The sequence below is a fragment of the Elaeis guineensis genome, chromosome 16 (genome assembly GCF_000442705.2).
Source record: "Elaeis guineensis isolate ETL-2024a chromosome 16, EG11, whole genome shotgun sequence".
Taxonomy (NCBI): domain Eukaryota; kingdom Viridiplantae; phylum Streptophyta; class Magnoliopsida; order Arecales; family Arecaceae; genus Elaeis; species Elaeis guineensis.
Window position 1 is genome coordinate 25,692,643 of NC_026008.2, and position 14,885 is coordinate 25,707,527.

General features: G+C 38.3%; 1 protein-coding gene across 1 annotated transcript; it reads left to right on the plus strand.

Annotated features, from left to right (window-relative positions):
• The first annotated feature begins 1,856 nt into the window (after positions 1 to 1,856).
• Positions 1,857 to 13,117, plus strand: LOC140854256 (uncharacterized). The gene is made up of 5 exons (XM_073249803.1): positions 1,857 to 2,509; positions 2,616 to 2,881; positions 12,139 to 12,407; positions 12,546 to 12,853; positions 12,949 to 13,117. The coding sequence occupies exons 1-5, from the start codon at positions 1,857 to 1,859 to the stop codon at positions 13,115 to 13,117; spliced, it is 1,665 nt and encodes a 554-aa protein (XP_073105904.1).
• The last annotated feature ends 1,768 nt before the right edge of the window (positions 13,118 to 14,885 follow it).

The window sequence follows — 14,885 nt, forward strand, 5'->3', positions numbered from 1 at the left end:
TTATACTTTTGGGGTCTCTTTGGCCCTGTTTATATAGGCAGGAGAGCATGGATCTATTATGATTTGAAGATACAAATCAAAGAATTACCATAACCTCTTTTCTTATCTAGGAATTTGAATCGGTCATAATCTCCTTCTTTACCTAGATCCTGTATTTAAATTTTGAATTTGTTTGAGATCTCTTGCCATGTGTACATTCACGATAGGTGGGCTGTTACCATACCATCCAAGCATAAATGAAGACCAAGCATTAATGGTTAACTAGAGGAGCATGCGTTCAGGATTTTAAGGAGGAATCGGTCTATCACCAAGTCATGAGAATTTGAAGATTTTCACATTTTTTTTTCCTAATTAGTAGATTTTTTTAGTAAAAATAGGTGACTTCATGTGTTTTATAATTTAAGGAATCTGCTACATGCAGAATGAAAATCCTATTTTGAATAAAATTTTTAAATTTACACAAATTGTCGTCCTTTTTTGTCAAGTTCATAACTCCCAATAGGAAATCATGCATATCCTCTAAAGAAGTCTCAATTAAGAAATGAATAATTGTCACTCGGGAATAAACAGAGAAACAGAAAATTTGTTATATAAAACTAAGTGCAAGTTGATTGTTGTTTCCTTACAGTAACTCTAACAACACACGAACTAAGCTGCGGTTTGCAACCTCCAAGGTGCTAAGAATGGGGAATAGGGGAATTAGTTCAGTGAGCATAGTTCTCTGCCCTGAACTAATATCCTTGTATCAGATAATATGGAAGTAAAGACGCAAGTTAACTGATATGTTCACAAGGATAAAATCAGATCTTACAGAGGATATAAATGCATTACTAAGTGATCAGGTTTCTTTGGTCAAGCAACTGAGAGGAACCGTTCCATGAATCAACCATCTCTACTGTGTTGGCTGAATGGATTCAGCACCTAGAAATTTCTAGGTTGCAATTTTTATATTTTCCAAAATAATGTGACAAAAGGAAAATCTATAGAAAGAAAATCAGAAGATTGAAAAGTTTTGCCTGGATTGAAGTGTGTGATGAACACAGTCCTAGAAACGTGATTTGCCCCTCTATGTGTGAGGCTGCGGCGATCTCATCGCCGAGATACAACAATATGGCTATTCCATCATCCTTTGGTGAGTACGGTCATTGGGAGGCCCAGAATGAACGATTCTGAAACAACAAGGAAATGTAAGTAGAAGAGAGAGAGAGAATCTCTATCTCAAAGTGAAAACACAATTTCTCAAACTTAGCAGAAGGTTGTGTTGTTACATATATATATATATATATATATATCCTAGGGTCTTGAATCTTGAGCCTATTTATAGACTCCATCAGAATAATTGAGGCGATGCAATGGTTCCAAAGATATGTGATATTTTGGAAAGACCACCATCAGAATGACCGAGGTGATATATGGTTCCAAAGATACATGATAGTTTGGAAACACTATCTCTTCGGGAAAGCAATATACACCTCTGAAGTGACATCACTTTGGAAGGAGATGGCTGGCAAAAAGCATAGAAGGTATGCACCGGCCAACTTGGACTTTTTGAGATGGGATTTCTATTTAAACAATGGGACATGCTTTTACATATCCGATGCAGGACTAAAAAGGAAGTATCTTTAAGCATTTGAACCAACTAAAATTTAGAAAATAATGTTGATTGGTTTCACAATTTCCCGCTAGCGATCCTCATCCCAGTGGCCAGACCGACATCATATCATAATCATATCCCAATTCTTCTGCAGCCATGTCCTGAAGTTCACGGTAAGTTCTCTTCCCACAAGCCTTTTCGTTTTGAGAACTTTTGGCTAACAATCACAGGGTGTGAGGAAAATATCCGAACTTAGTGGGATATGAGAGTTGATTGCTGGGATGCTGTTGCAACATTTGTTATGAAACTGCGGTCACTCAGATCAAAACTCAGAGCTTGGAACCGTTTGGATGTTGGTAACATCACCCAGAGGAAGAATTCTCTACTGGAAAAAATAACACATTTTGACTCTGAAGAGGAAAAGAGAGAGCTGCTTGTAACCAAACGAGAGGAGCGTTACCGCATGAAGAATGACCTTGACCTGGTACTCGAGCGTGAAGAGGCCCCATGGCGACAACGAGCAAGTGTTGAATGGCTCAATAATGGTGATCGCAATACCCGTTTCTTTCATGCTTGGGCAAGTTACAGAAAATGGAAAAACTTCATATTAGATCTCCAGCTCGAGGGAAAATCTATGACAGATCAGCAAAAGATCCCTGATTGTTTCCAAAAGCATTTTAAAGGAATCCTGGGCAATCCTCAAGCACCTTTCATCAAAGCCGACTGGAAGATGCTATATCTTGAAGGGGCTCTTCAATTGGATGAACTAGAAGCCTCCTCCACGGCGGATGAAGTAAAGAAAGCAGTGTTCTCAATTGAATCACAAAAAATCCCCAGGGCCAGATGGGTTTTCCTTTGCATTCTACAAGCAGTGCTGGCACATTATGAAAATGGATATGATGCAAGCGATTTATAGTTTCTACAATTATCACACAACTCTGGAGAGGATCAATTACTCCTATTTGACTCTCATCCCAACAAAAGAGTCTAATTGTACTGTAAAAGACTTCCGTCCAATTAGTTTGCTACATGAAGTGGTGAAGATTATTTCAAAAACACTCTCGCTTAGACTTGCTAAGAAGCTTGACAGGTTGATTGCACCCTCCCAATCTACTTTCATCCGGGGAGGAACACTGGCAGATGACTTCATGGCTGCTAGTGAGATTATTTCCCAAGCTCGTAAGTTTAACCGCAAAGATATTGTTTACAAGTCGGATTTTGAGAAGGCATTTGATAATGTTGCTTGGCCATTCCTCCTTGAACTTTTGGAGGCCAGAGGCTTTAGTAGTAGGTGGTGTAGATGGATACTGGATATAGTCTCCACGGCAAAATCCTTAATATTAGTCAATGGAACCTTGGGAAACCCATTCTCACATTATAGAGAGTTGCACTAGGCTGACACTTTATGTCACGCCCCCGACCCGAGATTTAAATCGAGGGTCATGGCAACCACCGCATACTCATAGAATACTTTTCCCATAAGCATGCAAGGCATCTCATCATGATATCTTCACACAAAGTTAAATAATTTTTTATATTTTTAATAATCAAACCTTAGTTCAAATAACAAATCAAAACTCAGTGTCCAAAAGACAAAACAATTGTCTGACAAAGTCAACACTAAAAAAAAAATAAAAAATCTTGAATCAATTCTGAGAAATGCCTAAATCAAATGAGCTAACTCCATCTTTAATCGCTCTTCCAACCGAAATCCCGCATCAAGCTAATTTTCTGGATCTGTAAGAAAAATATAAAACTCATCATGAGCTAAACAACCCAGTAAGCAGTGTATACCTTTAACTGAATAAATCAGGCAAATAATACTATACATATCGATTTACTGATAATAACAAAATCAATATATAATTTTATGAAATCATAATCATACTATCAATCATATACAAAATTCAATTCATCATAATTTCAAATTATGCTTTTCATCTTAAATTCATCAATTTCTTAAGTTCTTCTTACCAACCATGACTATGACCACATTATCCCCGTGGCAGGATCATAATACCGCATATCTACTTGCGGTGGGCTGCGAATCATCTGACAGCCAAGTCCTTTGGAACCACTGATCTCGCTGGCGGTTTGTCGCTGGTCTCTCTGGCGACATGTCGCTGGTCTCGCTGGCGACATAAACCCTCAGGACAATCAATTGCCAACGTATATGCCCCCATTGGCTGGGTCCTTTACACAGTCAGGTTGTCAATTTCATATTGTCTTCTAATTCATATATTATTTTCAAAAATAAATGATATTCGAGTCAAATCAATCATATCATTCTTTATGATCATACATCATCATAATAATTTTTCAACAAATAACTTCAATCATAAATAATCTCTACAATTAACTTTAATCATAAATAATTTCAATAATTATTTCAATAAATAATTTCAATCACAAGCATGCATAAATTTATTTAATTCAGAATTTATAATTTATCAGATAAATTCAGTAAAAGTAAACACTACTTACCTCAAAAGAAAATCCAAACTAGGAATTCTAGAAATCTTGAAAATCCTTCTCTGAACCTGATACGTCAAATATCATATTTTTATCAAAATTTTATCGAATTAAAAATAATTAAAATTTATTAAAATTCAATGTCCCCACATGGATCAACTTGACGATAGCATCCAGAATTTTCGGACTAATCCATGAAAACTCTCCTTATATTTCTTTCAATTATTATTATTATTATATTATTATTATTATTATTTATTTATTTATTTTTTTAAATTCCATAAATCCTAAAAATCTAAAAGAGAGAGAGAGTAGAGAGAGAAAGTTTCTCTCTCCTTTTTCTTTTTCTTCTTTTTCTTTTCTTTTCTCTTTTTTTCTTCTTTTTCTTCTTTTTCTCTCGGGCTCCATGGCTGAGACAGGGGACCGACGGGTCCCCTCCTTTGCTGGGCCATTCAGGCCGCGGCCGCCACGGCGGAGGCTGGCGGTAGAGGGGGGCCACTCCCCCGGTTACGGAGAGACATGGCCGGTGGTCGATTGCGATCGCTGACGCCAGAAAATCCAAGGGAAAAGAGGCCAAAATAGGGGTCTCTTTTCCGACCAAGAATCGACGACACCCGTCGCCGGCAGTCGTGCACAAAGGCACGGGAAGAAGGGGAAAGAAGAGAGGAAGAGAAGGAGAACTCACTTCGTTCTCCGGTGACCCCACCGGCGAGCAATCACGGCGAGAACAAGATGAGTGTCCGCAGCTCCAATCGAAAAATCAGGGAGAAAGAGAGGGGTAGCGGTCCGGTGATCGGCTTCTAAGGTGGGGGAGGGTTTTTATAGAGAGCCCTAGGACTCCGAGAGGTCCTAGGACTCCCGATTCCGAGGTTTGATCGGAGAAGAAGACTCCTACCAGGAGTCTTCTTCCCGATTCTCTTGTTCTCCCTGTGTTTTTTTTTTTTTTGGGCTTTGCTTGGGTCTCGACAGTATGGGCTTGGGCTTTGGGCTATAACATTCTTCACCCCTAAAAAGAAATTTCGTCCTCGAAATTTTTCATACTTGTAGTCTCGAAGAGCTGGGGATATTTTTGCTTCATTTCTTCCTCTAGTTCCCAAGTGCTTCTCTTTCCGAATGTCGACTCCACTGTACCTTGACATAAGGAATGTTGCGACGTCTCAGTACTTGTTCTTTACGGTCCACGATCCGTATCGGATATTCTTCATATGATAGATCTTTTCTAGCTTGCACTGGTTCAAGTTCCACAATGTGACTTGGGTCTGGTAAATATTTCTTTAACATAGAAACATGAAAAACATTATGTACTCCTGCAAGTGAAGGTGGTAAGGCAAGTCTATAAGCCACCTCATCAATTCTTTCCAAAATCTCAAACGGACCCACATATCTAGGATTCAATTTGCCACGAATGCCAAATCTTGAGATTTCTTTTGAAGGAGATACTTTGAGAAATACATGGTCACCAACTTGAAATTCTAATTTTCGTCTCCTATTATCTGCATAACTTTTCTGTCTGCTTTGTGCTGCCCGAAGTCGTTCTTTAATTAATTGAATCTTCTCGACTGCTTGTTGAACAAGTTCGGGATCCAATATTCTCCGCTCGCCAACATCATCCCAGTGAATCGGTGATCGACATCTTCTACCATATAATGCTTCATAAGGTGCCATACCAATGCTAGCCTGATAACTGTTATTGTAAGCGAACTCAATCAAAGGTAGATTCTCATCCCATAAACTTTTCATGTCCAAAATACAAGTTCTCAATATATCTTCTAAGATCTGAATAGTTCTCTCTGACTGACCATCAATCTGTGGATGAAAAGCTATACTGAAGTTCAATTTTGTTCCTAATGCCTTGTGTAAGCTCTTCCAAAACTGTGATACAAATCTGGTGTCTCGATCCGATACGATGGTCACCAAAATTCCATGTAGCCTTACAATTTCTTTCATATACAACTTTGCTAGTCTTTCCAAAGTAAATCCAACTCTAATTGGTAGAAAGTATGCAGACTTTGTCAATCGGTCCACAATCACCCAGGCTGCATCATTTTTACTTAGAGTCTTAGGTAGTCCAGTTACAAAATCCATAGTGATATGTTCCCACTTTTATAACGGAATATCAAGAGGTTGAAGTAGTCCCGCAGGTCTCTGATGTTCAGCTTTATCTTGTTGACACACCAAACATTGAGCCACGAATTGAGTGATCTCTCTCTTCATATTATTCCACTAGTACATTTTCTTTAAGTCTCTATACATCTTAGTACCTCCCGGATGAACTGTATAACCGGTTTGATGTGCTTCCTGAAGTATTTCATGCTTGAGTACTGAATCATTGGGTACGCAAATCCTATTTTCGAACCTCAACGAACCATCTTCATGTATCTTGAATTCAAATTGAACACCAGCTTCCACTGAATTTCTTATTTTCATTAGTTGTGGATCATCATTCTGAGCAACTGTAATTCTTTCAATGAGTGTTGGCTGAACCCTCATATTGGCTAATCGTACTGTTGAGTCATATATTCGGATGTCTAATTCCAGTTTTCTTATATCCTTCAATAATTGACTTTGATGTGTGATTAAAACTGCCAAATTTCTCACAGATTTTCTACTAAGGGCATCAGCAACAACATTAGCTTTTTCGGGATGATAATGGATTGTTAAATCATAATCTTTCAACAGTTCTAACCACCTTCTCTGTCTCATGTTTAATTCTTTCTGCGTAAAAATATACTTCAAACTCTTATGATCAGTAAATACTTCACACTGCGCACCGTATAAGTGATGTCTCCAAATTTTTAGGGCAAAAATCACTGCAGCTAATTCTAAATCATATGTCGGATAATTCTATTCATATGGTTTCAATTACCTTGAGGTGTAGGCCACTACCTTACCATGTTGCATCAATACACAATCGAGTCCCTTTTTAGATGCATCACTATATATTGTGAATCCTTCATCTCCTGTTGGTATAGTAAGGATAGGGACTGAAACTAATCATTGTTTTAACTCTTGAAAATTCTGTTCACAATCTTCGGTCCACTCAAATTTAACCCCTTTTTGAGTAAGACGAGTCAAAGGTGCAGCTATGCGGGAGAATCCTTCTACAAATCGTTTGTAATATCCTGCCATTCCCAGAAAACTTTAAATTTCGAAAATATTTGTAGGTCTGTTCCACTGCATCATAGCTTTCACTTTTGCTGGATCCACAAAAATTCCATCTTTAGATACGATATATCCTAAAAAGACTATTTTGTCCAACCAAAATTCACACTTCTTAAATTTGGCATAAAGCTTTTCTTTCCTCAATATTTATAGTACACACCGTAAATATTCTTCATGCTCCAATTTGCTTCTTGAATATATCAAGATATCGTCAATAAATATGACAACAAACTTATCAAGATAGAATCTGAATATTCTGTTCATTAAATCCATAAAGACTGTTGGAGCATTGGTTAACCCAAAAGGCATCACTAGAAATTCATAATGTCCATAACGAGTTCTAAATGCAGTCTTTGGTATGTCCTCTGTTTTGATTTTTAACTGATGATATCCTGAACGAAGATCAATTTTAGAAAAGACTTGTGCACCTTGCAGCTGATCAAACAAATCATCGATCTGAGGTAGAGGATACTTATTTCTGATAGTATTTTTATTCAACTCTCTATAGTCGATACAAAGTCTCATACTACCATCCTTCTTCTTTACAAATAAGACTGGAGCTCCCCAAGGAGATACATTAAGCCTTATAAAACCTTTATCCAATAAATTTTGTAATTGATCTTTTAACTCCTTTAACTCCATAGGGGCCATTCTGTAAGGAGCTTTAGAAATCAGACTGGTATTGAGCGCCAACTCAATGGTAAATTCAATTTCTCTGTCTGGTGGTAGTCCGGTTAAATCATTAATGAATACATTCAAAAATTCATTTACGATAGGAATATCCTGTAGCTTCAATTCATCATGTTCTTTATTCTTTATTGATACTAGGTAACCTCTACATCCCTTTCTTAGCATCTGTCTAGCTTGCACAAATGAAATAATATGTGGAGGGATGGTTCCTGTACTTCCATCAAAACTGAATGTTAATTTTTTCGGTATGTGAAAGTTCACTCTCTTTCCATGACAATCCACAGAGGCATGATAAGTAGCTAGTCAATCCATTCCTAGAATGACATCGAAATCATGCATATCCAGGACCACCAAATCTGTCGGTAATTCTCTTTCTCCTATTCTGATACTACATGACTTGCACACACTTTCGGTACTCAAAATACCACCTACTGGTGTCTCAACATATAATTTGATTTTCATATGTTCACATACTATATCATATTGTCTAATAAAAGTAGTGGATATAAAGGAGTGTGTAGCACCAGAATCAAACAAAACTGAAGCATGAATACCAGATACAGGAATGATACCTGTCACCACAGTATTAGAGGCCTGAGCATCCTGTTGTGTGAGTGCATAGATCCTTCCTTGAGTTTTCGGCCTTTGACCTCCATCCTTTGTTTGTGTGGGTCTATTCTCATCCCTCTGGGGGCAATCTGCAATCTTGTGTCCTTTCTGTCCACATCTAAAATAAGAACCAGTATTTCATGGGCAATTAGCAGACTCATGCTCTCTTCGGCCATATCTCGAACATCTAGCTGTCTCATTCTCACGATTCTTATCAATTGCTGGCTTCTTTGCTGGACCCTTATTATTCTGATTTCATCCTTGAGTTCCACTAAACCTATTTCTCTTCTTCTGATTCCGTTCTCGCTCCGCATGTGCTTCATTAACTTCTCTCTCAATTATTGAAGCTTTATTTACAACTGAGGCATAAGTAGTTAGCTCATAGGGTACAACTTATTTTTTGATTTCTGTCTTCAGTCCCATTTCAAATTTGTGTATTCTGTCTTGCTCAATCTCAATTAATCTTGGAACAAACTTGGCTAACTCCATAAATTTAGCTTCATATTCTGCAACGGATCTGTTCCCCTGTTTCAGATGAATGAACTCCTGCTCTTTCTGTATTCTGACACTTCGAGGGAAGTACTTGTCAAAGAATTCATCTTGAAATCTCTCCCAAGTGAGTGGTATCCTATCGTGCTCATATTTTTGTTCCAGTATACGCCACCAGTTGTATGCCTCGCCTTGTAACAGATATGCTGTGTAGCGGATCTTCTCTTCATCGTGGCATTCTTGCACGGCGAATGCCTTCTCCATTTTCATAATCCAGTTATCTGCTTCCAGTGGCTCGATGGTCTCTTTGAAGGCTGGAGGGGCTAGCTTCTTAAACTCGATGATATTGTTTCTCTGCATCGAGTGTTCTCCATATCCAGGTGTTGGTGAAAAATGCTGACGGGGCTGTGCATGTTGTTGTTGAAGTAACTATTGCTGTGTTTGAACTACTCCGATCAGAGTTTGCATTAGTTGAGTCATGTTCGGCTCCTCCTGTACTGTCGGAGTATTTTCAGTAGGATCAAGGATTCTCTCCTGCTGAGTTGTGCCGCTATTTAATTGAGAAGTGTTATCGCCAAGTAGATTTGATGTCCCTCCTACCGCTCCTTGAGTATTCTTCGTTCGTCGTGGAGGCATATTGACCTATGATAAATTTGAGATAATAACTTATCCTTAATAAGGTTATAAACTTACTTGAGACAGGTCAGGTCATAATCATCATAACTAACCTTTCAACTTCCTAATATCTATCCATCACTCGCTCACTCTATTCTACATATCTTTATCTATCTACTTATGCTCTGATACCATATTAATTGTCATGCCCCCGACTCAAGATTTGAATCGAGGGTCATGGCAACCGCCGCATACTCATAGAATACTTTTCCCATAAGCATGCAAGACATCTCATCATGATATCTTCACACAAAGTTAAATAATTTTTTATATTTTTAATAATCAAACCTTAGTTCAAATAACAAATCAAAACTCAGTGTCCAAAAGACAAAATAATTGTCTGACAAAGTCAACACTAAAAAAAAATAAAAAAATCTTGAATCAATTCTGAGAAAAGCCTAAATCAAATGAGCTAACTCCATCTCTAATCGCTCTCCCAACCGAAATCCCACATCAAGCTAATTTTCTGGATCTGTAAGAAAAATATAAAACTCATCATGAGCTAAACAGCCCAGTAAGCAGTGTATACCTTTAACTGAATAAATCAGGCAAATAATACTATACATATCGATTTACTGATAATAACAAAATCAATATGTAATTTTATGAAATCATAATCATACTATCAATCATATACAAAATTCAATTCATCATAATTTCAAATTATGCTTTTCATCTTAAATTCATCAATTTCTTAAGTTCTTCTTACCAACCATGACTATGACCACATTATCCCTGTGGCAGGGTCATAATACCGCGTATCTACTTGCGGTGGGCTGCGAATCATCTTGCAGCCAAGTCCTTTGGAACCGCTGGTCTCGCTGGCGGTTTGTTGCTGGTCTTTCTGGCGACATGTCGCTGGTCTCGCTGGCGACATAAACCCTCAGGACAATCAATTGCCAACGTATATGCTCCCATTGGCTGGATCCTTTATACAGTCAGGTTATCAATTTCATATTATCTTTCAATTCATATATTATTTTCAAAAATAAATGATATTCGAGTCAAATCAATCATATCATTCTTTATGATCATACATCATCATAATAATTTTTCAACAAATAACTTCAATCATAAATAATCTCTACAATTAACTTTAATCATAAATATTTTCAACAATTATTTCAATAAATAATTTCAATCACAAGCATGCATAAATTTATTTAATTCAGAATTTATAATTTACCAGATAAATTTCGTAAAAGTAAACACTACTTACCTCAAAAGAAAATCCAAACTAAGAATTCTAGAAATCTTGAAAATCCTTCTCTAAACCTGATACGTTAAATATCATATTTTTAATCAAAATTTTATCAAATTAAAAATAATTAAAATTTGTTAAAATTCAATGTCCCTACATGGATCAACTTGACGACAGCATCCAGGATTTTCGGACTAATCCATGGAAACCCTCCTTATATTTCTTTTAATTATTATTATTATATTATTATTATTATTATTTATTTTTTTAAAATTCCATAAATCCTAAAAATCTAAGAGAGAGAGTAGAGAGAGAAAGTTTCTCTCTCCTTTTTCTTTTTTTTCTTTTCTTTTCTTTTTTTTCTTCTTTTTCTTTTTCTTCTTTTCTTTTCTTTTCTCTTTTTTTCTTCTTTTTCTTCTTTTTCTCTCGGGCTCCTTCATGGCCGAGACAGGGGACCGGTGGGTCCCCTCCTTTGCCGGGCCATTCAGGCCGCGGCTGCCACGGTGGAGGCCGACGGTAGAGGGGGGCCACTCCTCCGGTTACGGAGAGGCATAGCCGGCGGTCGATTGCGATCGCTGGCGTCAAAAAATCCAAGAGAAAAGAGGTCAAACAGGGGTCTCTTTTCCAACCAAGAATCGGCGACACCCATCGCCGGCAGTCGCGCACAAAGGCATGGGAAGAAGGGGAAAGAAGAGAGGAAGAGAAGGAGAACTCACTTCGGCCTTCGGTGACCCCACCGGCGAGCAATCACGGTGAGAACAAGATGAGTGTCCGCGGCTCCAATCGGAAAATCAGGGAGAAAGAGAGGGGTAGCGGTCCGGTGATCGGCTTCTAAGGAGGGGGAGGATCTTTTTATAGAGAGCCCTAGGACTCCGAGAGGTCCTAGGACTCCCGATTCCGAGGTTTGATCGGAGAAGAAGACTCCTACCGGGAGTCTTCTTCCCGGTTCCCCTGTTCTCCCTGTGTTTTTTTTTTTTTAGGCTTTGCTTGGGTCTCGACAGTATGGGCTTGGGCTTTGGGCTATAACACTTTATCTCCACAGCTTTTCATTCTAATGGTGGATATACTAGATCGAATCATCAAAAATGCAGCAACAAATCATATGATCGAGGGAATCGGTAACAGAGTGCTCACAAGATTTCTTCATACTTTACAATTTGCAGACGACACCCTCATTTTCTATAGCACAAATTAGATCGACATCAACTCTCTAAAATTATCCTCTATTCCCTTGAGCTATTGACAGGTTTGAGAAACAATTTTGAAAAATCTACAATACTGGGTATTGGCATTTCAGAGTCTCACAGAAATTGGATTGCAAGGACCCTAGGAAGCAGACCTTCTGATTTCCCATTAAAATATCTAGGAATGCCATTATGTCTTGGAAAGCCTAAGATGAATGAGTGGAACATGCTAACAGAGAAGATAACCAAGAAATTAGCTGATTGGAAAGGCAAGCTCCTTTCGATCGTAGGAAGAGCACTACTTCTCAATGTGGTGATAACACGTATAATGGTATTCTAAATGTCAAACTTCTCACTGCCATCAGTTATAATCAGAAAGATTGACAAGGCTCACAGGGTGTTCCTATGGAGTGGAGAAGAATGATACAAGTCTGGAAGAAGTCTGTTAAATTGGTCCACAATTTGTCAGCCAAAGCAATTTGGTGGATTGGGAATCACCAACCTCAAAACACTAAATCAAACACTACTGTGTAAATGGTGGTGGAACCTGTTTACTAATGATAAAAAGCCCTGGAGTGCAGTCATTAAGACAAACTATTACAGGGATCGTCCAGTTTCTCTGAAGCCGCTGATCCGAAAGAACCTATCTGAATTCTGGAAGCAAGTGTACAGCGTTAAAGACATATTCCAATCAATGGTGAAATTCCAAGTGGGGACAGGTTCGCAGCTATCCTTCTGGGATGACACATTGTTACTTGACCAGCCAACAAAGAAGAGGTTTCCCTGGCTATTCTGCATTTCACCGAGTAAGGAGGCCTCAGTCGCAGAGGCATATAGACTAATCACTCGCAATGGTCAATGGAACTTTCCAGCAACATTGACAGACCCCTTGGAACAGCAGATGCTAAGTCAGGAGCTAACATCAGTGGAGCTATCCAATTTACTCGACACTATAAAATGGAGATGGTTTGCAAGGAACAGGTTTCCGACCAAGGCCTGCTATCAGTTCCTATTAGATGGTGGGATACGCCCATACATTAGCAAAATAGTTTGGAGAATCAATATTGATGAAAAAAGAAAGAGATATTTATTTTTATTTTTCTTCACACTATCAAGAGTGCGTACAAGGACCTATAAATACAGATATGTAGACCCAAATATAGATAGGGAATAACAAGAATATGCCAGAGAATAATCAAAAATATGCTAAGGAATAAATCCCTGGACCTTTAATTGGATATTTTTCCAATTAAGTTCAATCCATCCAATACTCCCCCTCAAGATGAGGCGAAGATATCTCGAAGCCCCATCTTGTCAATCAATCCAGAAAAAAACAATGAGCTAAGCTCTTTGGTTAGAATGTCTACCACCTGATCAGAAGACCGAATATAGGTAATGCAGATCTGGCCCTGATTAATCTTTTCCTTGATAAAATGATGGTCAATCTCGATGTGTTTGGTACGATCATGCTGTATCGGATTACTTACAATCTCAATTACTGCTTTATTGTCACAATACAACCGAAGAAAAAATTTATTTAGAAGTTGTAATTCCTGAAGCAACTTCTGAAGCCAAAGAAGTTCACATATGCCTAGAGCCATTGCTCTATATTCAGCTTCTGCTGATGTTCTAGCCACCACTGACTGTTTCTTACTTCTCCAGATAACTAAATTACCCCCTACATATGTACAATACCCAGAAGTAGATCGCCTATCATCCAATGACCCAGCCCAATCTGCATCAGTGAATCCCTCTACCTAGAAGGTGTTATGTTGTGAGAACAACAAACCACGACCAGGACATCCTTTCAGGTAGCGTAATACTCTGAAAGCTCTCTCTATGTGTGATTTTCGTGGATCATGCATGTATTGACTGATGACACTGACAGCATAGGCTATGTCTGGTCTTGTATGTGAAAGATATATCAACCTTTCAACCAACCGCTGGTACCTTTCTCGATCAACAGAAGCTCCACCATCTGTCACTGTTCGATGATTCTGATTTATTATAGTAGCAGGCTTACACCCCAACATCCCAGTCTCAGAAAGCAAATCTAGTACATACTTTCGTTGTGACAGAAAAATATCCTTGGATGATCGTCCAACTTCTATGCCCAAAAAATATCTTAGTAGACCCAGATCTTTTACTTCAAATGCTTGCTTTAGTTTTTCTTTGAGTTGTTTAATCTCATGATGGTCATCTCCTGTTATTACAATATCATCAACATAAACCAAGAGTATAGTTTTCTTTCCCTTGAGATGCCTATAGAATAGAGTATCATCTGCATTACTCTGTTTATATCCCATTCCTTTTACAGTCTGACTGAATCGATCAAACCATGTTCGAGGAGATTGTTTAAGGCCATAAAGTGAGCGCTTTAGCTTGCAGACTTTTTCAATAGTTGCTCTGGTCTCAAATCCTGGTGGTATTTGCATGTATACTTCCTCCTGAAGATCTCCATGAAGAAATACATTCTTCACATCTAACTGATGTAATTTCCAGCCAAAATTAGCAGCACATAATATCAGTATTCGAACAGAATTCATCTTGGCCACTGGAGCAAAGGTTTCATCATAGTCTACTCCATATATTTGAGTGTAGCCCTTTGCTACTAGCCGAGCTTTGTATCTTTCCACCTTGCCTTCTGGAGTCTGCTTTATAGTGTACACCCACTTACACCCTACAGGATGCTTACCAGCTGGTAGAGTGACCAGATCCCACGTCTGATTTTTGGATAAAGTAGTCATCTCTTCTAACATTGCTTCCTTTCACTTAGGTTCTGCCATAGTCTTTTGCCAGGTACTAGGAA